Source organism: Emys orbicularis, chromosome 9, assembly GCF_028017835.1.
Source record: "Emys orbicularis isolate rEmyOrb1 chromosome 9, rEmyOrb1.hap1, whole genome shotgun sequence".
NCBI lineage: Eukaryota > Metazoa > Chordata > Testudines > Emydidae > Emys > Emys orbicularis.
This window is the reverse complement of record NC_088691.1, coordinates 54,865,768-54,891,994: the sequence shown is the minus strand read 5'-3', so window position 1 is coordinate 54,891,994 and position 26,227 is coordinate 54,865,768. Positions and strand designations below refer to the sequence as shown.

Here is a 26,227-nt window from a genome sequence, read left to right as displayed (position 1 = left end):
CCTCCCCTCCTCTTGCTTGTGGAACTCGGGACAGAGATGAGTCACTTTACCACCCCGTCGGCCTCTGGGACCACTGCTGCTATGTAATTAAGACATTGACGGACGGCGTCTCTGTGGGCTTGGAGACTTATGGCTCAAGTCACAAGCAAAGGTGCTAAGATGCTCTGGCCCCCAGTGCTATAGAACTGCTTCTCCTGCTGGGATTGGACAGACTGTGCATCATCCGTAACTCATTTGGCTTGGCATTCAGAGGATCAAATCCCCACTCAGAGAACATCCCCAGGAGGAATCTATTGCCTCACAGAACCCAGCTTCCAAACACCCGTCACGCCCCTGTGCAAAGGTTTGATTCTGAGACACGCTCCCACAAATTAAGAGTCCCAGAGTCAATGTCCCCATTTCTCCCAGGGGCCAAGAGAACTGGTACAGGCCCTGAGCTCTGCTGGAAGCACCGAGCTGGCTTTGCAGCCAGATTGGTCCCATTTATCTGCATTTCCTCTCTAGGCAGGAAGATGAGGGAAGAAAACAAAACCCCAAGCTCTGGCTTTTGTCAGCTTATCCCTATAAGAGGCCAGGCAAAGCCAGGGAGCCTGTGGGCTGAGCCAGAGGCCTGCGGCAAAGCTCACCTGGGGACTGAGGGCTGAGCACAGCCCCGGCGGAGATCTTCGAGGAGCCTGATGAATTGTGAGCAGAGTGGGTGCCGGCGGTGGATTTCTGAGAGGAGGACCTGGACCAGTTGGGAGAGGCGTTCCCGAGGGCACTGGTGTTGGCTAGAGGTGTAGGGATCAGAGAAGTGGACTGCTGCTCTGTGAGGCTAGAGGGGGAGCTCCTGGAGTCAGGAGTGTGTCTTCCCAGGGCACTTAAGAGAGTTTTCCCATTGATCCCTGAAAGGCAGACACAGGAACATGGAGAGTGTGACATCAATGCCCCAAACCCACCCGATCATCCCTAAAGATGGCTGAACCAAAGGAGCAGGCCCCAGCACATGGGCCCAGAGTCCTGCTGGGGCTTGGACCGCGCCAGGTTTGGAGAACCCATCTGGGGAAGCCGCTCCTGGGGCAACACACCTGGACTGTGTAGCACACACGCTTGCCCTGCCCTCTGGAGTCATTAGCCAGTCCCCGGGCCAGTGTGAAATAATCAACAGGACAGTGGTCCATCCCCTGGGATTTCCCGAGGGCAGTAGCACCTGGACTCTTCACTCCCTCCATTTGTGAGGGATCTGGGGCTCTGCCCCCTCCCTAAGGGTCGTCCCACTTGGCCAAGGGACAGACAGTTCTAGAGGTTCCATGGAATCTCCCTGGGTGATCTGAAAAACAATCCCTGGGAATCTCCCCTCCCCCTCACCTCCTGCTGCTCTGGCCTGTGCCCTGGGGCTGCCACCCATGTGGGCTGCCTCACATCCCTCAGTTGGCTGATCCCTTTCTGGCCACCAAGGGCAGGCTCCTCTCTCCAGGGCACGCTCCTGGATCTCTGCGCTGCCCCTCTCACTCATACCCCTGCCTCCAGGAGCTGGAGCAGAGCTGGGCGCAGAGCAGCTCTGAGCAGCTGCCCACCACACGCTTCCAGGATGCTGGCTGATCCACCAGTTTCCCAGCCTGGGTTTTCAAGGCTGGTCTGCTGAGGCATCTCCGCTCTGCCTCTCTCCACTTACCTGAGGGATCTTTGGGAGGGAAAGGGGCAAGTCCCATGGGGCTCTGTGCTGCTGAGGGAGCAGAGAATACGCACTATGGGACTAGGAGCTGTGCACAGAGAACAAGAGGAGCAGCTAGGCTGGCGATGAAAGGCCACCATGGAAAAGTCCTACAGACTGTAACAGGAAAATCCAGGGGGCTAAATAACAGAGAATGCCATCCCCCACGCTATCCCATAGTCCCCTATAACCACCGCCAGGGAGATAATTCTCCATTACACTCTAGAGGACACTTAAACCTACAGACAGATTCTCATGTCCCTAGCTAGCTGGAACCTAGACAGGGAGATTGACACCTGGGAATCACTGCCTGGGGGATATTCAGCCTGGCCTTGCCAACTGGGCCCTGATTCCACACACAAGAGGGTCCACACTGCCGCTGCTTTCCCCGGCCTTTGAGCTGGGTTCTTTCTGATGTGCTATTAATTGGCCAGAAGGAGTCACCGGAGTGATGCAATTCCATCTCCTTTGTAAACCAGCTTTTCACATTAGTCCCAGCACAGGTCAGAGGATTCCTTAGACCTCTGGGTCCCACCTGCAGGTGTTTCTTGGTGCTCCAGGCCCCCATCTCTATGGGGCTCCCTGCATATGAGATTTAACAATTTATTCCAGACCTGCAGCTGCCTAGAGTGCACTTGAAACAGATCAGCACCCCTCGTACTGACTGCAATTAGGAAAGGACCTGGCCAGGTTAAAGAATAACACTCATCTTCTTCTTCTGCACTCAGCTGACTTGAGTAATACATTCCCCCGCAATGTAACACCAGACATACAAAGCCCTGCATGCCAACACTTCCAGACCAGCCACTGGGGGTGAGGGGTGAGGGGTGGGCGGGGCGGGGTGGGGTGGGGGGGAGGGTGTCTGTCCTTGGCAAACAAGGGAGACAAAGCTGGAACTCGGGCTGGGTGGAAGCTTGTTAGTTTGTGTCTGTCAGTTGATTGCTTTCCCTCCCATTTTAGTTTGGCTGAGATTCCATATGACATGCGATGAGTCACAAACACAGTGGGTACCTGTGACGGGGGCGCAGGCCACTTCAGTCTGGATGGAGATGCCCGCATCAATGGATTTTGGCTCTGAGCACGTAAGAGAAGCAAACGAATAAATACATGGAATGTGTCTGCAGTCATCTGAGCTCTATGAGAAATAGTGCAGTAGTCCCCGTCCCCATCTTTTATCCAACCTCCCCTTCCTGGGGAAAAAAGTCAAGGAAGCAAAGCATTTAGTGACAAGTACTTCTACCAAAGTTCAGTGGTTGGGCATGGCCACCTCGTCATGGATCCGTTGATTCCTTCAGAGCCACATCTCCGCCAAATGCCAGTGTGGGTGATACTCTATTCATTATGGTAAATATTAACTTTACAGACATAGAATTAGCCTAATAATTTGGCACTGGGAGTCAGATGTTCCCATCTGAGGAGCTGTGATAGGCAGACAGAGGGGATGCAGCATGTTCCTATCTCCTCCAGAGCCCTAGGGTGCAAGACCCACATCTGGGAGCGAGGTACCCCCCCTTGTGAATATTACATTGCACTATCCAATCCTACTGGGTGGGTGAGGATACACGGCACCTACTGGAACCCACAGCCACTGCCTTGGGCTGCACAATGGCACACGCTGCACCCACCCACCCCAGTCCTGAGAGGGCCACACTATCCCAATCTGTGGGATGTGTGCTGGGTGCTGGGGCATATGGCGTCTGCAGTCACTGTCCATGTCTCTGAGGCTGAATGGGGAAACAATGCTGCGGCTCCAGCTGATATGCCATGGCCTGGCCTCCCCATGATGGAGGCCACTGTGAGCACTTAAATCCTGTGCTCCAGTCCCTCCACTCTGCTCCCACTGCCTGGTCCTCATCCTAGATCAGGTGCCAGCTACAGCAGAGACCATGTTTTCAGGTATAGACCACCACCACAGCTGCACTCTTCTGGGACAATGCAGTCCCAAAGCTCAGAGAGAAGTATGCGAGAGCTAGGGATAAAGCATTCTTTGCCACAGGGACCTAGCTACAGAACAATCTCCCAGAGGAGGGGAGGCCAGGCCAGGCCAGAGTCTGACGAACTTTAGGAAACACTGCAAAACTCTCCTCTCTGAGGAAGCCTTTCCACCATCAACAGTCCGACATTCACAACATAAGCACACCCAACCAGACCCAAGGGAAAGAGCTTTCCATACCCTGAAAAGGGAGGAGAACCAGAGACTCCACGGTGCTCACCAAGGCTCTCGCTTAGCCCCTCCACTGTACGCAGAAGCAGCTTAGATATTACAGCAATGGGCAGCAATGCGGAACCTCATGGTAGGCAGAGTCCGCGGCACGCTGGTTGTGCGCTCAGTACAGAGACACATGGAGGCTGCCCAGACCATAGGAGTGCCAGCTGCACAGTTCTGTTCGCGGGGCAGGAGATCACTGGAACTGGCTCTACTTCAGCAGATTCTAACTATTTACAGCCAGGCAAACTGGAGACCTAAGCAACTTGTGGGTCCCTTCCAGCCACTGGGAGCAAACCTCTTCCCAGCAGCCTGTGATGTGCATGGCCGCGTAAGGGCAGCCATTTGGGTGTGTTACTGAAGTACTAAAGAGGGGTCAAAAAGAACTGGAGAATGTTGCTGTGAAGAACAGACACCCTGGCACCTCCAATACCCAAGATTCCTAGAGCGTAAGGCTAGAGGGACCATTAGATCATCTACTCTGAGCTCCGCTATCACCGGCCAGTGGATGCCACCCAGTAAAGGATGTTGACTTCCATTTCTAACCTCACACAATGTCACGAGTTGCCCGTGCCCCGCATCGGCTGCCAGTGTGCAGAGCAGACAGGAGAGCAGGAGCAGGCCAGATGTTGCTTACCCAGGATGTTGAGCTGTGAGATGCTGGAACCTTGTCGCCGAGACTCTGGGGAATACTGGCAGATCTTGCGTTTGAAGGACATGAAGAGGTGCTGGCAGAGCTCCTCAGGAATATCCACCTCCAGGTACGTCTTCATGAAGAGCCGAAACCCCTCGTAGTCAATGGGCTACGGAGGGGAAACAAAGGATGCTGTTAGAAATACCCTGCCCACCCACAGAGCCGCCTTCGCTCTGCTCCAAACCATGGTTTCCACAGGGCGGTTTGCTTCCCACAGTACGCTCCAGGCAGGACTCTTTCTGATATGCTGATGGGAAAGGGCAGAAGGGTTTTCCAAACATTGCCAGTGTCTACACCAGGGGGGTATGAAACTGGGAGCTGCTTGGGGAGCCCTTGGGGAAGCCACACCCCACGAGCCTGGTGGAACATGCACGATCCCATTTTGAACATCTACAGGACTGTGAGCGGGGTCTCGTGGATGGAGCTTGGTTTGTGGGAGGTACTTCCCCCAACCTCCGCCAGAATTCAACCCCTGCCATCGGGTGTGACGGCTTTAACTCCTCCACACCCAGCCTCCTGCCCTGAAAGCGCTGAGGCCAGGCCCTCCATGGGCACGACAGCTCACATGCCAGCCAGCCAGGAGCCGCTTTGCTGGGCTACACTGCAGGGACTGGAAAGGGGAAATGTCTTCATACCACCCTTCCCTTCCCTCCCAGCTAGCACGACTCTGCCCAAGCTCCCTCCTCCTGGCCATGCAGACGTATCCCCGGCTGCCCTTTCTGTGCTAGGGCACAGGGAGATGATCCCCACTCTTTACCGGCCCAGAGAGGAGGCGTTGTGTAGCTCCTTGGCCACAGCAGGAAGCAGGTCGCTGAGCCCAGGAGATTTCCCTTTCATTGGCTGCACTGGAGAAGGGTGAGCAGATGTTGGGAAGCTGCCAGCCTCCCTATTCTCACAAGCCCTCTCGGGGCTGGACGCTGGCACGAGCGAATAGTAACTGCCCCTTCCCCTCAGCTCCTGGTGGACAGGAGCCCACCACCTGTCCCCAGCATGGCTGGATCTGACTGGTACCCGTGCTGGCGGTGCCAGTGGACAGCTGATGTGCCCGGATGGGGATGCCAAAGGGAGCCATGCCCTGCTCTTTTCCATGCGGTCTCTGCCTGTCGTGGTGCCATTCTCCTGCGCTGCCACTGCACACAGCACTGATCTGAACAGGGCTCTGCGGAGGGACGGGGCACTTACTACTTCCCACAAAGCTACTGCAGGAGCTGATGTTTCTCCCCCCTGTTCTCAGCCCCGAGGGAGAGCCCTTGGAGACGCTACGTGGGGAGAGGTGTGGTGAGCCCCCGTCCAGCATGTCTACATGGTAGACATGGGGTCTAAGTGCAGCATGCGGGGAGAGGGCAGAGAGCTTTGATCTAGCTAGCTCGTGTACCGAGAGCAGTGACTGCACCACAGCATGGGCTGTATAGAGTCTGGGGTCTCAGCACCCAAGCTAGCTCAATCTACATGCGGTGATCATCCCCCGATTGCAGGGCACGCACACCCCAGACCATGCCACTTAGCTTTTCAAATCTTTCCTCAACAATCAAACCCTCCAGTCTCCTGCCTCCGTGCACGGCACATCTCAGCCCCGGCACTGCTCGAACTGAGCTTTCTGAGTTTAACAACACAGGCATTCGTTACCCACACAGGCCTTCGACCTAACATTTCATGGCAATGTGCCTGGGGCATTGAGGTCCGAACATCTCTGTTCACTTGGGCGGCGTAGCCAATAGCTCCTGCCGCAGTGACGTGCAATCACAGCCGTTTCCATGGATAGTTTTGGAAAGTTAAAGCGCTTGTCCAATTTTCAGTGATTTCTGTCCGGTATCACCTGCGGCGCATGGGCTAATGTTGGGTCTGCAGAACACTATGCACAGAACTATATGGAGGGATTCCCTGGCCCATCAAGATGGAACTGTACCCACGCTGGGTGGCGTGGAGGGGTACCCAGACCCATCTCTGGCCTGGCAGGGAAATACCAAACTCCTTGGATCTGGGAAAGGCCGCAGCTGTCTGTCGTCGTTGCAGAGGTTTTCTGGCAGTGGGAAAGACACCTGCCAAGTGCACCCCTCGCCACCTCCCATTGCTAGAGGGGAAAACTGGCTACCCAGCAGCCGGGACATTGCCATTTGCTTACTGTCTTGTGGGGCCCTAACAAAAGTGGCTCTCCCTGGGCTCTGTACCTTTCTCCTGGTGCTGACTGGTCTTTGCTTAACCTGTGGGGACCTGCTGGCCACAGGTGCGTGGCTGGGTGATGGCTTCCCTGTTGGGACTCCTAGCTGAGCGTGCGAAAGCCAGCATGCAGAGCCGAAGCTAATAGCCTAACCACAGCCACCCACCACAACTCAAGTGGGGAGAAGAAGGCAGGTCTCTTACTTGGTTCAGGGTATCTTGCTTCTGCAGCAGATGAGAGCAGAGAAAACAGAGAGGAGAGTTTAGTGAGCAACAAGAGGGCAGGAGCCCTGGCAGTGCTAGCACATGCCCAGAGACACACTGCAGGGAATGGCGTTGCCACCTTACTTTGCAAGGCTCAGGCTATGTGGTGTTTTTCTGACAGTCCCACCTGCCGGAGTCAAGAGACTGCAGGAGAATCTCAGCTTTCATTTATAAGCAAGGGAAGTTTCCAGTCCCACCACTGCACAGAAAAGCTTGAAAATGTGACCCGAGTGTGCCCTAAAAGCTCGAAAGCTGGGAGGAAAATAAAAAGAACCCAAAGTTTGTTTTAAAACTTGCATGACTCTTCAGCTAATCTCATGGTTTTGGGGGACCTGGCTCATGCTTTGTGAATGTTTGGGGTTGGTGATGCTGGGGAAGTGGGAAAGAGAGGCCTTTAAAGAGTTAAACTACAAAAGTAACCAGTTGGTGCTTCTGCTGCTGTTCCCAAGGAACCCCTAACCCAACCCTGTGCTTTACACTGCACTGCCCCAGCTCGGTGGGGTGGAATGGCCTAGCAGGCTGGAGCTCCCAGTCATGCTTTGGCAGCCGCCTCGCTCCTGCAGAACTTCTGAGTAGTTTTGGGCAGAGCAGGCATTGACCTGCCCAACACCCAGATGCAGAGGAGAGTGCCAGGCCCAGCACTCAGCAGTGAGGCTACAGCCCGAGCACCAGGGGTAATTGCAGGTGGTGACTGCAGGACAGGGGCAGAATGTCAGAAGGAAAAGGGGAGAGACAGAATGAAGGGAGGAAGGGCAGGACCCATGGGAAGGACCAAGGGGGAAAACAGCCACGGAAGGGGAAGGAGGTGGTAATGAGAGGAGCAGGGAGCCATGAGGAGACGTCAGAAGACGACACTGAAGTGGACAGATGAGAAAACAGCCAGCCGGCAGGGCAAGTGGATGACCCGAAGCAATGATGGGCTGGGGTAACAACAGCTTGGAAGAGGGAGGGAGGGAAAGGGAAAACATCTGCCAGCTAGCCAGAAGGGTCCAGAAAGCAAAGATGACCACAGAACTGGACACTACCATTCTTGATCCACCATGGGGACAGCAAGGCTTGCCTTGAGCAGGGGTTCTCAGCTTGGAACTTGTGGCCGCCAATGGGGGCGAGACCACCTTTCTTTCCTTCATGGCTAGATGGGTGGTGGTGGTGGTGGCCCTGGAACTTTTCCATATGGTGACCCCAAGTTTCATCAGAAAACCAAAAACCCCTGCCTTAAGGGGTGTACTGAGGAAGAGGACATGTTTACCCAACTGAAGGGTGGCCATCCTTTCACCCTGGCCTCTTGGACTTGGCATATGGGGATGTATTTCTCATTGGCTTATGCCTCTGTTGTCACACCCAGAGCTCTTGTCTGTCTTGATGGAATTGCAGGTCAGCTAATGAGAATGTCACAAAATGACCTTAAAATTTTGAAGACAAATGGAGCTTTATGTTCATCTTGGTATTTATACCCCTCATTGCCACAGCAGCTGAATGGCGCTGAGCAATCGTCTATCCGGGGCAACAAATGGACCTTCAGAGCTGGCTCCTCATCTGATGTCACTTGACAAATCTGCACTGCAGTCACTAGACCTACACCAGTTCACACCAGCTGCAGATCTGGCCCTCTGCGGGAAGTCACCGAGATTGTACTGCTCGGGTGGGTGAAGTCCCTTGGCTGTATTATTCCATCACCAGCAGCACGCTATTATCACCCAGAAGTGCACATGCGGTTACCTTCTATTGCTCAAACAAGCTTTTGCAGCAACACACATAGAAACAATGCCAGTGGGATTCTGGAGACATTGTACCTGGGAGCACAAAGTGTGAGTCACCAGAGCCCAGGGTGCAAATTACTTCGTTCTTGTCTCCCCAATGCTATTGTTCATACTTTTATAGGTAAGGTCTGAGCCGGGTTTTTGGGCAGGAAAGTGGCAGATAGTTTAAGGTGGGCGCCAATACCTTGGCAGATGCAAAGAATCTATTGGAAAAATCAGTGGACTGACTAGGTTAGCTGGTACTTACAAGTAAGCAGGGGAAGCTAGTGGAATGGGGTAGCTGATCCAATAACAAAGTGGTTTGCTAAGCCAGGTTTCTACAAGGCTTTATTCAAGTACCTTAGGCCTGGTCTACACTAACCCCCAAATTCGAACTAAGGTACGCAACTTCAGCTACGTGAATAACGTAGCTGAAGTCGACACACCTTAGTTCGAACTTACCGCGGTTCAGACGCGGTCCACACGCGGCAGGCAGGCTCCCCGTCGACTCCGCGGTACTCCTCTCACCGAGCTGGAGTACCGCAGTCGACGGCGAGTGCTTCCGGGATCGATATATCGCGTCCAGACCAGACGCGATAAATCGAACCCGGAAGTTCGATTGCCAGCTGTCGAACTACCGCGGTAGTGTAGACCTGGCCTTAGTGTTCCCGGGGTATAGGGAAAGGACGCAGGCTTTACATAAAACTCAACTCAAATAGAAAACACCAAGGTTGGGCAACTGGCCTACCTGGGAGCAGCAAACTGACTAGCTCTGCCTCTCCAGTGATTATCCCCCACTATGATAGTATGGATTCCTGTGGTCCCTCTGAGGACCCGCTTTGAGTGTCATGAATGACACATAGCAATGAGCTGCATCAAGCAGGAGAGGGAGGGATCTAGAAGCCTGCTGAAAGGGTCAATGTTCCGTCCAGTTTCAATTAATGTTCATCTATCCCCTGGAAGTGGGAAGACCAGAGAGGCGGAGAAATAACTAGAAATATTGGCAAGAAAAGCATAAAATAATAAAGGGCAACACATGGGAAATAATGAGGCCAGCGTCCATGCGCAGAAAGTAGGAGCAAGTTCAGTAGTAAGCGCTGGCAGTGATAGTGGGCAGCAAATTAGATAGAAGTTCCCAACTGGATGGAGCTGCATAAAAGGCCAGTGATGGGCTCCATTCACAGAGCAGGGAGGTGAAGGACCTTCTCAGGGAGCAGTGTTGCTCCTTCATCTGGCATGCTGCAGTCCTGGAGACCTCAGGACCAGACAGATACTGACAAATTTGATGGAGTTCAGAGAAGTGCAACAAAGTCCTTAGGGTGCTGGAGGGACTGATTTATGTGGAAAGATTCGAGAACCGAATCCATAGTAGATCGCACAACTAAGTGATAGCTGAGGGAGAGGGGTTAGTAGGCCCTGGAAGGGTGAAAATACCAGGAGTGGAGAAGAAATGAACTTGAGGGGGGTCTAACCAGGAATAATTCATCCAGTGAAGGGTTCTTTCCCACTGTACACTTGCCAGTGTCTAACTTCCTTGGGGAAATAGCAGAAACCCATCACCTGAGCATTTTAAAAGTGGGCTGAATCGAGTACTAGGGAGCGTTCTGTAGAACACAATCCTGTATTTGCTCAGGAGCAGACTAGATGACTCACTAGGTCTCCATCTCTAAAGTCCGTCCCTGTTGTCTCTGGGCCACAAGCGTCAAAGGGCAATTCTAATTTGAAACAGCCAGAGTAGTCGGACCACGTGGGGGCCACTGAGAGGAGTGGGAAGAGCAAGTCTGCCAGGACATCTCTGAAGATGCTATGGGAGTGAGCAAATCCACTAAGATTTTCCCTGAAGGTGCCAACGTGGGGGGAGGAAGGGGTTTCACATGGGTCCCAGGACGGCTCCCTCACGAATGGCAGGGAAGGCGTGCGAGGAGCAGCACTTTGTTTACTAAATTACAAACATGCTGGAGGAAATTTTTATCTTCAGTCAACTCCCCCTGTCCTGCAGCTGATCTGTGCTTCGAAGACATTTTAAATGTAATTAGTCATTACACTACTTTCCCCAGAATGCATTACACCTACGCAATCCCTTCTGTGTAAGAGGGACACACTCACTGTGAAAGACACATCATAGGAGAGGAACAGCCAAAGGCACCGTAGGCAGGAAGCAGTTAGAACTCACTGAGGTCCACCCACCACACATCATTTGTACAATGGCCTGTTTTCTCCTAAGTGCCTGTCCACCGCTCTTTAATAGGCTCACAAGCACAGCTCCTAGTGATGCCTTTTGTTGCTCTGTTCCATGTGGTAATTACCTTTGGAGACAAGAAGTTCCCTCTGTGCTGGCTCCTTGTCTAAAGTCAGTTTGTATTCTTTGGCTCTGGACCCTGTTGTGTTCTTGAATAGTTCCGCTGCTTTCACTGCCTCTCCTAGCTGAGGACAACCCACTGCCTGTTCTTAATCACCTCGCTTCGAATGATTCTAAACCAAACATCCCTGAGCTCTTTACAGTTACAACCTCTGCTAAAGGCTCTGTCCTACTGGATCTCATCTGAGTCTTTCAAAAAGCATCGTCTACAAAACCCAGTCGTCCCAGGAGCCGTGTTACAAGGGACAGACTCTTCCCAGACCTAGTCCGATAGGAGAGTCCATTGTCCCAGCCTTGTTCATGGCTAAAGAGTGGGGGTTGGAAAGTGTGAGGGGGAACGGACACAGGTTTCATTAGGGGAGCACAGACATATAGGGAGAAAACGGGGGTGGGGGTGTTTCATTTGCAAACAGTGAAGCTGAATGCAGATACGTTGAACCAACAGGACTTTATTAAACCCTGTGCATGGCTCTCTCTGTCCATGTGACTGAGCTGCTTCCAACCTAACTCCCTGTATTCCCTGTTCTGTCATCAATGCCCAAAACTGTAGATAGTGCAGCATGTTAATAGATTCAGTGCCTTGGTCCTTTTGCCCCAACTCACTGATGCTGGGTAGATGTGCCCTTCTCAGGGTGCCAGCTAACATCACTAATGGTCCTGGACAATATCTGGTCTCTACCTGGTAGCACTGGAGGTGCATCAACATGTGCTCAAATCTCTTTGGAGCACTAAGACGTGGCTTTGCCATGATTGTCTCTAAGGGTTTGTGGTCTGATTGCCCTATTGCTTAATGTCCATAGGTGTCTGGGTGGAATCATTCCACTCCAAACACCACATCCAGAAGCTCTTTTTCTCTTCGGGCCTTACCCCTCTTCAGTCTCTGACAGGGCTCTGCTGGCGTCAGAGATCGGCTACTCCTGCAGAAGAGCTACACCCAATCCTTTCTCCGATGCTTCACACTGGAATGTCAGAGGCTCTTCTGTCTGGTGGTATTTCAGGATAGGGGCATCCATTATTATTTGTTTCGGTGTGTCCAATGCTTGCTGTTGGGGACCTGCCCAGTCTCACTCAATATCCAGCCTTGTGAGCTGACGTATGGGTTCCGCCACTGCAGCCAGGTGTGGCCAGAACTTGGACAGAATTTTTATCGTTCCTATGAAGCACCATTCCCCTTTCACATCCACTGGAGCTGGCAGGTCTCTAACTGCCTTGGTCTTGTTGGGACCTGCCTTCAGTCCCTTGCTGTGAGCAGATATCCAATGTATGTCACTTCATGCTGTTTGCATCATATTTTTTCTGGGTTGAGTTTTATATTCTTGTGCCTCCATCACAGTAGAAAAGATCATTGTTTTCTGTCACAATCTCGTTCAGTTTCTGTATTGTTGCTCCTCTCCCTACAATAAGAATATCATCTGCAATTATGTTCACCCCAGGCAGTCCTTCCAGCACTTGGGTGAGTCTTCTCTGGAACACATCTGGTGCTGGGCTTATGCCCATCAGCATGGGCAGCCACCTGTAGTGACCAAATGGTGTTGCAAAGGTTGTCAGCATGTTGCACTCTTTCTCCAGGCTTTTGTACCAAAACCCATTCCTCACATCACAGCTGTAGAGATTCTGGCTTTGGAGAGTTCTCGCAAGATGGCATGAGTTGTGAGCAGTGGACAGTGACATCTTTTCAAAGCCCAGTTCAGTGACTCTGGGTCTATGCAGATGTGTTATTTGCCTGATGGCTGTCCTGGCCTCTACAGGTGCTATGATTCATAGATTCTAAGGCCAGAAGGGACCATTATGATCATCTAGTGTGCCCTCCTGTATAACACAGGCCAGAGACCTGCCCCACAATAAATCCTAGAGCAGAGCTTTTAGAAAAAGAGCCAATCTTGATTTAAAAATTGTCAGTAATGGAGAATCCTCCACAACCCTTGGGTAAATTGATCCAATGGTTAATTACTCTCACCATTAAAAATGTACTCCCTATTTTCAGTCTGGATTCGTCTAGCTTCAACTTCCAGCCATTGGATCATATTATACCTTTCACTGTTAGACTGAAGAGTCCATTATTAAATATTTGTTCCCCATTTGATGCCCCTGCTCTGCAGACTTCTAAGCTCAATGCTGGATTACGTGGTGCCATTGGAATTTTCCTTCATGGTAAACACCCAGGTTCTACTATGGGGTGTACTTGCAGTTTCAGCTTTCTTTTGAGGCACCTCTTGTCTTGGAAAACATCCCCATATGCTCTTAAAATTACCTCCATTGTCCATGGAACTCCCCCTTTTGCTTCTTGCTCTGCCTCTATAAAAGTCTGATGCTCCCCTTGATCAGATCCATGGCTTGTACGGCTGTATGCCCCAAGAGGGGTCTGTGGTGCTTACCATCCACCACCACAAACTTCAGCTGGCCCCGGGGGTTGTTTTCCAGACTAGTTATAAGGAGGTGACATTTTTCTATGGGCTGCACTGTGCGCTCATTGTACGTTATTAGATTGCACCTGCTCTTTGTGATGGGCGTGTTCAAGTGCAATTCACACCAAGGAATCATTGCAGGAATCATTCAGCTAGCCTGCTGAAATCATACAAGGCTTTTCCCTAGTAACACTGTCGTATGCACAGAGGTTGGTCTGGTCTCTTGTTGCTTTCCTGGCCCACAGCCTGAGCCTGATATGCTCTCGGGCTCCAGAGAGAGTCATGGTGTCACCACCGCTGTCCAATGTGCCCTCCCCCTCTTGTACAATTCTGGCTGAAACTTTCTGGATCCTTCCTCTGCTCTGGCACACGCTGCTAAAATGGCTCAACTTGCCACGTTCCTTGCAATGCTGTCCAGTGCAGGGCCCGTCTCCTCTACCTGCTCATGCTGTCTCCCTCGGTAAGTGCATCTCACGATGGGTATGGAGCCCTGGCCACCTGCTCACTTTTGCTGTTTTCTCACTGTACATACTTCTGGGGCTGTTGTGCCTCCTAAGGCGGTCATCCTTTCTCTTGCAGCTTCCACTGCACGTCCCATGGGTAAGCATCTGTCTAGTCTGAGATCATCTTCCTGGAGCAGCCGCTTCTGCAGGCAGGATCCCAAGTGCCGCAGACTGTCCTGTCCTGAATCAAGGAGTCTGACAAGCAGAGCTGTCCCTTGGGTATGGTGAATTGGGGCGATTGCCCCGGGTCCCACGCTTTGGGGGGCCCCACACTTCGGGGCTGGAGTGCTCACCGGCAGCCCCCCTACCAGAACCTCCCCCCAGCGCCTCCTGCCTGCTGGTGGGCCCCGCTGATCAGCACCTCCCGCTCCCTCCCAGTGCCTACTGCCTGCCGTGGATCAGATGATTTGCAGTGTCAGAAGGCGCAGGGGAGAGGGGGGAGGAGAGAGGACGCAGCACGCTCAGAGGAGGGGGCAGAGCAGGAAGAGGTGAGTGGGCGTGGGGCCTTGGGGAAGGGGTGGAGTGAGGGCAGGGCCTGGGTGGAGCCAGGGGGAGCACCCCCCCAGCAGATTAGAAACTCAGCACCTATGTCCCGGGCCCCGCCCGCCCCTCGGGACAGCCCTGCTGACAAGTCCCCAGAATCGCATGTGGCAGCCAGTGTGTGTAAGGCAGTAGCATAGGGGTCCATCCCCTTCCCTTAGGATGGGTCTCTTGTCACTCTGCAGTTCTGCTTTGGGGAGCAATAGGTCACTGCTGTCAGGCTTGAGGCCATGGTGAGCTTCAGAACGGTGCCGACCTCTCTGCTCTGTTCCCTAGTACGGTAAAGTAGCAGTTTCATTTTCCTGCTGTTGTCATCCTCCTGCATGGCCAGGTCTGTGCACAGCTCAACTCCTCCTTCCCCCGGGTCCATCGCTGAGCTAGGTTTGTGTCTGCACAATCCAGGGCTGGGGGTGTCAGACCGAGTGCCACGGCTCACCGCTCCGGTGCTGCCACCGCGTTTCATTTGCAAAGAATGAGGTTGGAGGCAGGTAAGCTGAACAAGGTGAACTTTATTAAACCCTGTGCACTGCTCTGTCCACATGGCCGTGTTGCTTCCAGCCCAGCTCCCGGCACTGCCTGTTCTGCTGGTGTCCCATCACTAATAGTCCCTCCGGGGAACATGGGTGCTCTGACTCCAGTTCCACTGATCATGATACAGAGGGGAGGGGCAAAGATCAGGTATTTGGGTAAATGGTGACAACCAAACCAACCAGTGGAGTCCAAATATTATTGATGGAGGGGAATGGGAAGGTGGCAAACTCTTTCCTCTCTGTGACAGACATGGAGCACAGTTGCCAACTTTCACGTGGGAAATAAGCACCCCGACTTTCACAATAAGCCAAAAATCAAGCTAATCCCATTTAAAAACAAGGCCCAAACAAGCCAATCCCTAAGAACCCCAACACTCTATGTGACTAGATCCCCCCGGCGTGCAGTCTGGGACTGTGGTGGGCCCACTGGGCATCCCCCTACCCTCTGCTTGCCCCCCCTTGCCCCTGCTTGTCCCCCCTTGCCCCTGCTTGCCGGGAGCCGATCAAAAAAAAGAAGCAACAAGCTACAACAAGAAACAAGGTACAAGCCAAACAAGCAACAAGCCACAAGCAAAAAAATAGCCAACAAGAAACTCACAAGCCAATTAAGCCAAAAAAAAGCACCCCATTTCTGCATTTTTTTCGCGGGGTTGACATGTATGACATGGAGGAGCTTTGTAATAATCTGAGAACATTGATATTGTGACAGACCCAGACCAGTGGGGTACAGAAGTCTGGTAGAGGGCAAATATACTGGTCACTGGATGAGTAGTTTTCTGTTCCCTGAGTGACCAGAGCAGGGGCTGCACTAGAGTAATCAGGAACCTGCTAGAACCAGTTAAGGCAGGCAGGCTAATTAGGACACCTGGAGCCCATTAAGAAGAAGCTGCTAGAATCAATTAAGGCAGGCTAATCAGGGCACCTGGATTTTAAAAAGGAGCTCACTTCAGTTTGTGGTGCGAGTGTGAGGAGCAAGAGGTGCAAGGAGCTGAGAGTGAGAGGGTGTGCTGCTGGAGGACTGAGGAGCACAAGCGTTATCAGACACCAGGAGGAAGGTCCTGTGGTGAGAATAAGGACGGTGTTTGGAGGAGGCCATGGGGAAGTAGCCCAGAGAGTTGTAGCTGTCATGCAGCTGTTACAGGAGGCACTATAGACAGCTGCAGTCCACAGGGCCCTGGGCTGGAACCCGGAGTAGAGGGCGGGCCTGGGTTCCCCCCAAACCTCCCAATTGACCTGGACTGTAGGTTCTCCCAGAGGGGAAGGTCTCTGGGCTGTTCCCCAACTCACATGGTGAATCTCTGAGGCAAGAAAATCCGCCAATAAGTGCAGGACCCACCAAGATAGAGGAGGAACTTTGTCACAATATGTAACCTAGTTATTGAGAGAGAGAGTCTATAACTTATACTGGGATCATAGGATGCTTATCATAGGCCTATAATACTTGAATTCAAAGGGGACAAGCAGGAAAGCAACACAGTTTTCCCAAACAAGAACATCCAGGTACACACTTGAAAGACAATGGGTCAAGGATCCTGCTTCCTGTCTCCAAGTTGAAAGCCTGGTTTTGCCAAAGCTGGGAATTATCAGTCCTCCCAACAGTCCTGGGATTCATGGGACTGTCCTACTGTGAACCCCAAACCTCCCTATCCTAGCTGAAGTAGAACATTTCCCACATTCAGGGCTGCCCAAAGGTTTGGCCTGCCCACCTCTCCACCTCCATCTCCGAGGGATTGAAGGGCCAAACCTGAGTGGCGCTGTGTCCTGCTTTAGCCACTTGAAATGCTGGGAGATCTGAGTTACTAGATCAAAGAGCTACACCCAGTTAAAAAGTTACTTGATTCCTGCCAAGGGGGTCAGTTGCCAGGGGCTGTCTAGGGAGTTGTCCGTTAGCTCTCACGTGGACACACACATGGGTCCTGCTGGAGTGTTTGAAGACATTAGAGCCTTCCCCAGCTTCAGGGAATGGTAAGCCTTAGGGAGAGGCAGGCAGGCGTACAGACTGGCTATTGTTTTTAAGATCTGTTTTCTCTTAAACACTTTTGTTCTAAATAAATTATCTCTTGCTTTCAGGAGAACATGTGGTCACTGGATACCACTGTCATTGCCCCGGAGGGAACAGACCTCCAGTTGCTCGACATACATCAGGCCTGCAGATGTAATTGCAGTTGATGCATGGGTGACTGCAGCCCAGAGCCTGGTGTGAGAATGGGAGAGTCACATAACTCCATCCTCAAGGCCTGAGACATGGTGCGCTTGGAAAGACCGGGGTGGGGAGGAAGAGGTGCAATTAGCTCAGTAGCTATGACACACTTATCAGCCTTTCTGGCCTGTTGGAAGGGGATGAATATGTAATGTGCTGATGTTATAAACCTTCTTACCTGCTCTGGGTTATATTTTGAGAGGACTCCGTCCCCTTGGAACTCTTCCAAGACATCCTTCAGCTTCTTAGTGGAATCTAGGAGGACAGAACCATATATGAAGCACTGTGATGCTGATGGAGGAACAGACTTCCCCGCTTGCCATGAAAACCATTAACAGCAGATCAAGTTGTGATGTCACAAGCTTTCCCAGTGATATTAAGCCCCCCATTTAGCAGTAGGACAGCTAGAGGCCTAGCATGCTAGGAACAGTACCATGTACTTACCCACCTATCATTTCCCCTTCTCTGGAGCAGACACCTGGTGCTCCACCCCGCATTACAACTGGGGTTATTCCTCATCTTCCATACTCCTAGTTACTTATTTTGAACCTCCTGCTCTAGCTTCACAATGTGCAGCCAGCAGGGGGAGCTGTACTCCCAGGCACTGGGCCCAAGCTGAGAAGACAAACTATCAAGTCTGACTGGTGAACATTACGAGAGGGTTGCTGTCTGCAGCCAGGGCACTTTAATAAATGCATAAGCGGATAAAGGATATACAAAACATGGAAATGAAGCCAGATCCCAGTCAGAGGGAATCCCATCATCTCTCTGCAGGAATGCTCCACAAGGGATTGAGATAGTCTAACTGGAATTTAATGCAAAATTGGGTGATGTCCTGGGTGGTGTCTCATTGAGCACCAGCTGCCACCTTCAGGGACAGAAAAATTATAGCTGCGTCAGTAAATTCTCTTGTTCACCTGGTGCTCCCATTACAGCTGGGAAGTGGCCAGCCGTAAAACCAATCTGCACAAACAGGAGAGAAACTTACAACTGAACCACGATGAAAACCTGCTCTGATTGGAGGGTGGTTTTGGTTGGTTGGTTTTTTGCTTTTCTTCTTCCTTCCCCACCATGTAAAAGGTTTTAATGAAGGAAAAACAGCAAGAGAGACTGCAGAACCCACATCCAACAAAGACAACACATCTGTTTTGAAGTGATGGCTAATAGAATACACTGAAGACCAGGTAACTACACAGCAATGTTACTTGAACAAAGCACTGTGCTGTTCTACCCACGAAACAAGGAGCCCTCACAGGATGGGGGATCTTTAACGAATAGTTCATAGGTCTCACAAACCATTGAATTTATCCATCTGACAATAGTGTGTATGGACGCCAATCCAGGAGGTTCAAGGATGCTGAACTGACAGCTGCCAGACAGAAAGTGAGAGCACCACGCAGCTGGGCCGTGTGCAGAAGCCTCTTTCATCTTAGCTGGGCCTGCCTCACTGCCATGTTTTTCCTCACATACCAGTTTCCTGCAGACTCCTGTTCTCAGAACCCTCGCCCTGCCAGGGGCACCAAGGAGGGGGAGAAAAATCAACACAAGACTAGAAAAAGTGCCTGCCTGGAAACAAAGCCCGGAGATGCCCAGCGGAACCTTCTGCCACTTCAAGTGGAGAGGACACATTGAGGAGTTAGCGAGGTTATCAGGTCTCTGCCCAGCTCCACCTGCCATCACTACAGGGAGGGCAAAACAAGGAGGAGCCTCCACGCGTGGCAGACAAGGAGGAAAAACCCAGCTGCAATGGATCCCAGAGCAGCAGGTGCCCAGGAGGGAGAATGGTGCCTACAAGCAGAATTCAGAGTAGCAGCCGTGTTAGTCTGTATCTGCAAAAAGAACAGGAGTACTTGTGGCACCTTAGAGACTAACAAATTTATTAGAGCATAAGCTTTCGTGGGCTACAGCCCATCTATATGCATCCGAAGAAGTGGGCTGTAGCCCACGAAAGCTTATGCTCTAATAAATTTGTTAGTCTCTAAGGTGCCACAAGTACTCTTGTTCTTTTTACAAGCAGAATGGAGATCCTGCTTCACAGCAAGACCCCAAGGCAGCGCTGACTGGATGATTGTTCTCATTGCAGTGTTCGAACTGGGCGGAGTCTTGTGTGGGAATGGTGCAGAGCGGCTGCTCTGGAAAGCATAGAAGCGGGCACAGCACAGACAGTGGCACTGTGACCTTGCTGCACTAGCCGGGCCAGCATGCCTCCAGCCTGACTTTAAGGAAGCACCTCGGTAGGATAGGGACACTTATCCCGTGCCCTATAAGGGTGCCAGCTAGAATAGTGGTCTTCACCATGCATACACCTTCCCACTAATCGCTGACCTGAGACCATCTAGGCCACTGAACACCACTGGCTGGTGCTGCCCCTTGGTGAGTTAATGGTCTAGGCAGAGTCTCAGCAAGTGGCCCAGAGGTGAGAGATTCCACATGCCATTGCTAAGGCAGCATTCGCTCCCGGAGGCCATGGAGTCTAAGTGCCTTCCTCAGTGGCACATGCTATCGAAGGCGACTCACCCGCAATGAGACATCTGACCCAGGAGTGACTTGGGACCCCCTTGAATGGGAAACAGGCCAGGATGCCCTGCCCCATGCTTCCCAGTTGCTTTTCAAGCCTGACCCCAAGGCTGCACGTGACTTGTTCCCAACATCCAGACTGATGCTGGTGTAAGCAGAATCTGAATTTGCTCTCCCCTAACATCTAGTGGTGAGCTGTGAAAAAATCCTTCAGAAGCTGATCTCATTTGCACGGACACCCCCATCCTACCTAGGTGTTCAGCATGATGGGATTGCTTGCCCAAATGATCACTTGTGGCTGGTGTTGGATCCCCAGTCTCCTTATTATTGGGGTAGGAGTAATAAAGGGTTGTTATCCTTGTTGTGTGAACCGAGAGCAGCAGAACTGTACCTGGCATACCACAATGGAGGGACTCACCCTCAACTGAATGGAACTTGCTAGGCAGGGGACATGTTTCCAAAGCCCAATGAGTGGAGAGAGGGTGGGGACAGAGCCTAAGCACCATATGACTCTTCCGCTCTCCATGATATAATACAAGAGCTAATTTAGACTCAATTGAGAGTCTTGTTACATGCTGCAGAGCTGAAATCACTGATACCTCGGTCTAAGTATTAGATCTCCTTTGGGACAGTGTCTCTGTTGCAAGAGACTGCCCAGTGTAAACCAGCAGTGGGGCTCCCCCACTAACAGCTGAAATCACTGAGACCTGTGTTGTGTGGGGGGGGCCCTGAAGACACCTTGGTGAGTGGCCAGCTGGGCAGCTGGCAGAGACGTGTGGCAAGCAGCCAGCAGGGAGGCTGGTGGAGAGGCGTGGCCAGCAGCCTGGCTGGCGGAGAGGTGTGGCAAGCAGCCAGCAGGGAGGCTGGTGGAGAGGGCCAGGGCAGAGCCCTGCAGAGGCGTGGCAAGCGGCCGTTGGGGCGACGAGCGAGTGCCCGAGCAGTGCAGCGTATAAGGTACCTCCTTACTCCACCCCTTCTACACAGGGTGGGAGGTGAACTCTGTGGATGAACCTCTGAACTCTGGGGCTGCGCTGGCCAAGGACAGCAACTGTGAGTGGGGTACAGAGAAGGGATGGGCATGTTAAAGGGACTTTTGGGTTGCTGGAATTAAGACCCTGAAGGAAAAGGACATTGCCCAACTTACTTGGGGTGGGTCTTTTGCTCATGGTTTGTGTTTATGAACCCTAGTTGCGGTGTTTTCCCAAATTAATGCTGAGTTAATTCCCTCCTTTTATTAAAAGGTTTTGCCACACTCAGACTCTGTGCTTGCGAGAGGGGAAGTATTGCCTCTTAGAGGCGCCCAGGGGGTGGTGTGTAATTGTCCTGGCCACTGGGTGGGGGCTCGAGCCTGTTTTGTCTTGTATTGTTGAAAAGGAACCCCTAGATACTGAACCCAGCCCTTGTTGCTGCTGTCTCCACCTTGCAGAAGGGTTACACTAGATTCTACAAAGTCTTTCTTTCAGAACCCAGCCTTTCCCCCATCTCCCTGCTGCTGAGTGTGGCTCCACACCCTGCCCCCCTCACTGACTCCTGCAGCCCCTCAGCATTCCCCACCTTGCACCACGCCCCTCCATCCATCCCACACCCTGCAGCAAATCTTCCCTGCCTGCTGTCCATGGGTCAGGGGAGGGGACTTTTACCTGGAAGGGGAGCAGCCTTTCTGTCCCCAGATTTCTGCTGCCCTCCCTCACCTGCACAAGAGCCTACTATGGAAGGAGACTTGGCAGCCCCCTCCCTCCGCTCAGCTTCCATGTGAGACAGGAAGCCACTTTCCTCCTGCATGGGAGGGATCGAGTACCAGAGCAGCCAGGAGGAAAATGCCCATGGCAGCTGCCCCCTGCTAGAGACTAATGCAAGCAGCAGAGGACAGTACAAAGTGAAATGACTCCAAGTGAAGGTCATGAAGGGTGGGTGGGATTCCCCAGCCGAGACAAGAGGGGCTTCTATGGGAAGGCTGGGCGGATGCACAGGTCAGACAATGAGGTTTCAGGGAAAGGGGGGAGGGCCGCACGCAGGCCAGGCCAAGTGGTGGTGGAAGTAGATGAGGTGGAGGGCTCGCGGGACAGGTACGGAGAGGAGTCTGGGGGCACAAGCAAGGTGAGGTCCGGGTGTGACACCCAGGTCTAGCAAAAGAGCTGTCTGTTAAAAGATGAGATGGACATTGCAGCTGAACGGGAGGAGAGAGCAGGAAAGTAACAAGGAGTCACACAGGCATCAGATAAAAATAGACTCATGGGTAAAACTACAGAGGATCAAGATCTTCATAGCAACGTGGGAAGCTGAAAAGCAAAAGGAGGTGAAGTAGGTCGCCTGGCTGTGGAAGCGGCGCACTCAGTGAACCGCGGCGGAGTGGCAGATCAGTGGGATAGTTTACAGCTGGCTAGGAACCACCCAGGCAGGGCAGAGCAGCTGAGAGCTGGAGGGAGCACTAGGCTGAAGATGCCATGTTTTGCAATCCAGGGGCTCTCAAGAACGTCATGCTAAATATACGTTCTGTCATGCAAATGGGGCTCCAACCTTCCCTACCTCTGGGGATAGAAAGGGTACGTGCATTTGTGTTTGCGGGGCTCAGACGCCAGCTCTGAGGGCCAGAGAAAGCCCTAGTGAGAGAACTCCTGGCCACCACAGAGCTCGACTGTCTGTCTAAGGAAAATTATTTGTACCAGTCGGGAGTTTAAGGGAGTCCTTTTCACTCCCCGAGAGGAGAAAGGAAATTGGAGCTTTAGATTATCACAGAGTTAACTGCGCTTGCAAAGGGACCCAGTAATCCGAGGAGTAGGCATTTTCCTGGGCCCCTTCAAGCCCTCACTAGGCATATCTGCTTAAAAAGCAGTTAGATTAGCAGACCAGAAATCAAAATTTAGTTCTTCGCCACTACCGGCTTCTAGTGATGTTTTTTCTGCAATAAAACATGATAAACAGGTCGATCAGAGTCAAAGTTAGATTGTTTCAGATAAAAGTAAAATATAACACAATGTACTCCAGATTAAAACAAATAGTGAGGCTGGTCAAATTAAGGCCATGTACGATTTAAATAGGAAGCACTTTAAATGAGAAGTTAGGGTAAACATTGTGTGATTTGTGTAGTTCTCTGAATTCACTGGTACAGACAATTTGTCTGTCAAGGTTACGTCCTTTTTAGCCTCAGATTGCAACCCACCTTTCTCTTAATATATTGGAAGGATATTGCACATTCATAAGCCCTTTAGTGCTCAAAACACTTCCTTTGCTGCTGTGGAATGTTGGACAAAGACAGAGTGAGGTCTGGGAATGGAGAGACTATGCGTCGTTTTGTAAGATATCAATTTCCCTTATATTACTACCATAACTCTAACATAGATAAGGTTAGTAATTTTCTCCATCAAACTCATCTGAGTTTCCATTTCTTGCCAAACGTCAATTAATAAAATGAAGATGTTGCATATCTTTTTTTTGGATTTAGCATTATCATAGTTATTTTATTGTCTGTGCTTAAATAAAACAGAACCCACTTTCTGAAGCTGCAGCACTTGATTCAGACGCAGGATACTCCACATACATCATTGCTTCCCAAACATCAGCTGTATTTTATAATGTTTTGTTTGTTTCTCCTTAATGTCTTTCTTGGCTCTTTATTTTTTTAACTGCCCTGAAGTTACAAATCTCATTTTTGATAAGTGCTCACTAAAGAATGTTTTGCTCTTTCTGACCTGTCTCTAGAGTGTTCCCTTTTGTAGACTTTCCTGTAAATATATTGTCTAAGTCTAGGCCAGATTGTCCCCTTCTGATTGCAGAAGGCTATCTGACAAGGATTTCCTCCTGCAGATCCTTGCTCAGCGTGCCAGTGCTCGGCAGGGCCTTGACGGCAGTAACAAGCAGCTAGACCCGATGCAGCAGTGGAAGGGAGAACAGGGGGTGGGTCCAATGTGGGGGTGGACGGGACAGTGATTTGGTCCAAACAATGGGTAAAACAACTTTAGTTTACTGCAAAGGGATCAAGATCTGAGCTTCCCCAGGGACTCTGGAGCAGCTGAAGTAAACCATCACCTCCGGATGCTGCCTAAACCGAAGGCAGGAGGGATTTCTGCCAGGCAGCCCTACAGCAGTGGCTAGCCTCCAACTAGTGATGCAAAGCAGGTCCTGCTAAAGGGCCGGAATGTTGCCATTGTAGCTGTTCCTCCTCCTCATCACCCCAGGGATGGAAAATCGCTGAGCCCGCAGGCACCCCCTGCAAAGGGAGCAGAGCTGCTTTCCGACCAGGCTCTTTTCAGGAGCGCTGCGGCTATAAATACTTGAGAAGAGTTACTTCCTAGAATGCTTTAATGGGCGCCAGTTTACTTTTAATTCTCTTTGCTCTGGTCTCAGGGCCCCAGGAGATGTGGTGGGTTCAGATAACCTGGATTTAGTCACACAGGATCAAAATAGAGCGGAATACCACAGGAAAACGCTGCCCTTGCCTGAAAGCGGGAATAGACTTGAAGGGTCTAATCCAGCCACTGTAGAAATAAGCCCACGAAATCTTCTATGTTTCTGGAGACAGCGTCCCCTAATCAGCGACACGGCTGCTGAAAAATGATGTTAGGCTAATCTCTGAAAGATTAAATCATGGTAATAAGGTTAATGGGAGAAAAACGGACCTGACCAAACTCCCTCCCCCCCAGTTCTACCAATATTACAGGCCAGACTTGTGACAAACAGGACAGCTCCTGGGACAGGGGCGACCCGGTACAGAAATGATGGACAACTGCTGAGTTATGCTGAGTAGGGCTGACTGGAGAACAAGAATTCTCTTTTGTGAAAGACTTCAAGGTGTTAACATTTGTTTGCCTTCTGCCGGGGAATGAAAAGGAGCCTTTTTGAATTTTTTTGTGAGGAACAAGAGAGAGAGAGAGAGACCTTTCCCCAGCCCAGCCCAGCCAAAAGACGCACACAGATGAGATATGGAAGACCCACATTCCAATCCCTGCTCTGCCTACTTCCATGGGGACACTCACATCCAAAGCAAGTGTTCTCACCACTGGCCTGTTGTGGGTTGAGTCTCCCTGGAGGCCATCCTGCACCGGGGAAACCCTCCCAACAAACATTTTGTCAAAACCAATACATGGCCCCATACATTTCAATTTCAACAAACGGTCATTTTCCAACAAAAGAAATTCAGCCGAAAAATTCCCAGCCAACTGTAGTGCTGAGTCAGTGTGTCTACTCCACAGCTACCGTATTACTGCACCTGAGTTCATCACAGCACTACCATAAAAGACATCGTGATGGGTTCAGTGATAAACAGAGTAACTACACCGTGTTCCTACACACAACATGTGCGCAAAGCCTCTGAGAACACAGATGACTGGTAGCATCTGCAGGATCTATAAAGTTCCGTATAAGACCTCTGTGGGTCATTACTGCTCAGTGCTTTAGTTTGCCTATTTCCCAGGCAGTGAGGAGATGGCTGATGCTGCACCATGGAATGGGCTCTAGGTACAGTCACTAGGAAAAGGAGAATACAGCCATATTTGTCTTGTACAGAAAGTTCTGGAGATGCCTGGGCTGTTGTCAAGGCCACTCATTCCTCCCCCCTTACACGCCCCACAGCCAGCCACACATGACAGCAGAGCTAGGAGAGAATTCCAGTACTCACAATCAGAATATTGCTGGAGCTGCGCAAATTCTGTCGGGCTGAGGGAGATCCACGCGCCATCACTCATCTTTCAGGGGAGCCTTTGGAGAGCCCAGGCCACACTTTCACAGTGAAGGGGTAATGAAGATCCACACCAGCGGAACTAGGAGCTGCCCAGGTTCATTGCCGTTGGTCAGTGCCTGCTCTGTCCCAGGTACACATTTCAGATCACCAGCAGGATGAGTGCAAAGGCCTCGTGTTTCAGACCCATCGCTAAGACCGTTGTGTGGAGGGATTCCATGAGTAGGTGCTTCAGACACACCAACTGGAGAATGCTATTTCAGGCTCTTCACTCCTAGAATAGGAAGAAATGCAGGCAAAAGAATCACTTACACTAATTATCTGCCTGCTTCTCAGTAGATTCAAAGCCTTAATCAAAGCTTATGCAGGTTGTTTGGAGTCATGGATGAGTAGACATAATTATTACTCTGAAACGGGCTCACTTCCAGCCTCTCTCAAAGGATGACACTGCAGATGTAGAAGCGACCAGGGACAATGAACTCGAAATAGCGGAATCCAATAGTGACCAGCTATTTGACTAACAAACTAGTAAGGCAAAACTACTGGCTGTGATGTCCCAGTGGCTAGAGAAACGTGCTGAGTCAGGTTTCTAAGTGGGTGGAGTCACAATCACATTAAATGGGGCCTCAAGTAAGACACCTGGTCTTCAGCCCTAGTCACCATAATGCTTAGTAGAAAGGGGCAAACGCTTGCTTGGATCTGAGACAGTAAGTCTAACGTTTTATGAAAACCCCCATGTAAATGCT

General features: G+C 51.3%; 1 protein-coding gene across 2 annotated transcripts in view; it reads right to left on the bottom strand.

Moving 5' to 3' along the window:
- The window catches only part of DGKG (diacylglycerol kinase gamma), a 114,145-nt gene extending 88,657 nt beyond the window's left edge, over nt 1–25,488 (bottom strand). Inside the window, exons 1-6 of one of the 2 annotated variants that reach the window (XM_065410350.1) lie at nt 25,422–25,488; nt 17,469–17,545; nt 6,955–6,975; nt 4,537–4,702; nt 2,705–2,767; nt 627–884 (exon numbers count right to left, since the gene is read on the bottom strand). In XM_065410350.1, the coding sequence (XP_065266422.1) occupies nt 627–884; nt 2,705–2,767; nt 4,537–4,702; nt 6,955–6,975; nt 17,469–17,545; nt 25,422–25,488 (652 nt within the window). The remainder of the gene's footprint in view (nt 1–626; nt 885–2,704; nt 2,768–4,536; nt 4,703–6,954; nt 6,976–17,468; nt 17,546–25,421) is intronic. The other variant, XM_065410351.1, reaches the window with a different exon arrangement.
- Nucleotides 25,489–26,227: the final 739 nt, after the last annotated feature.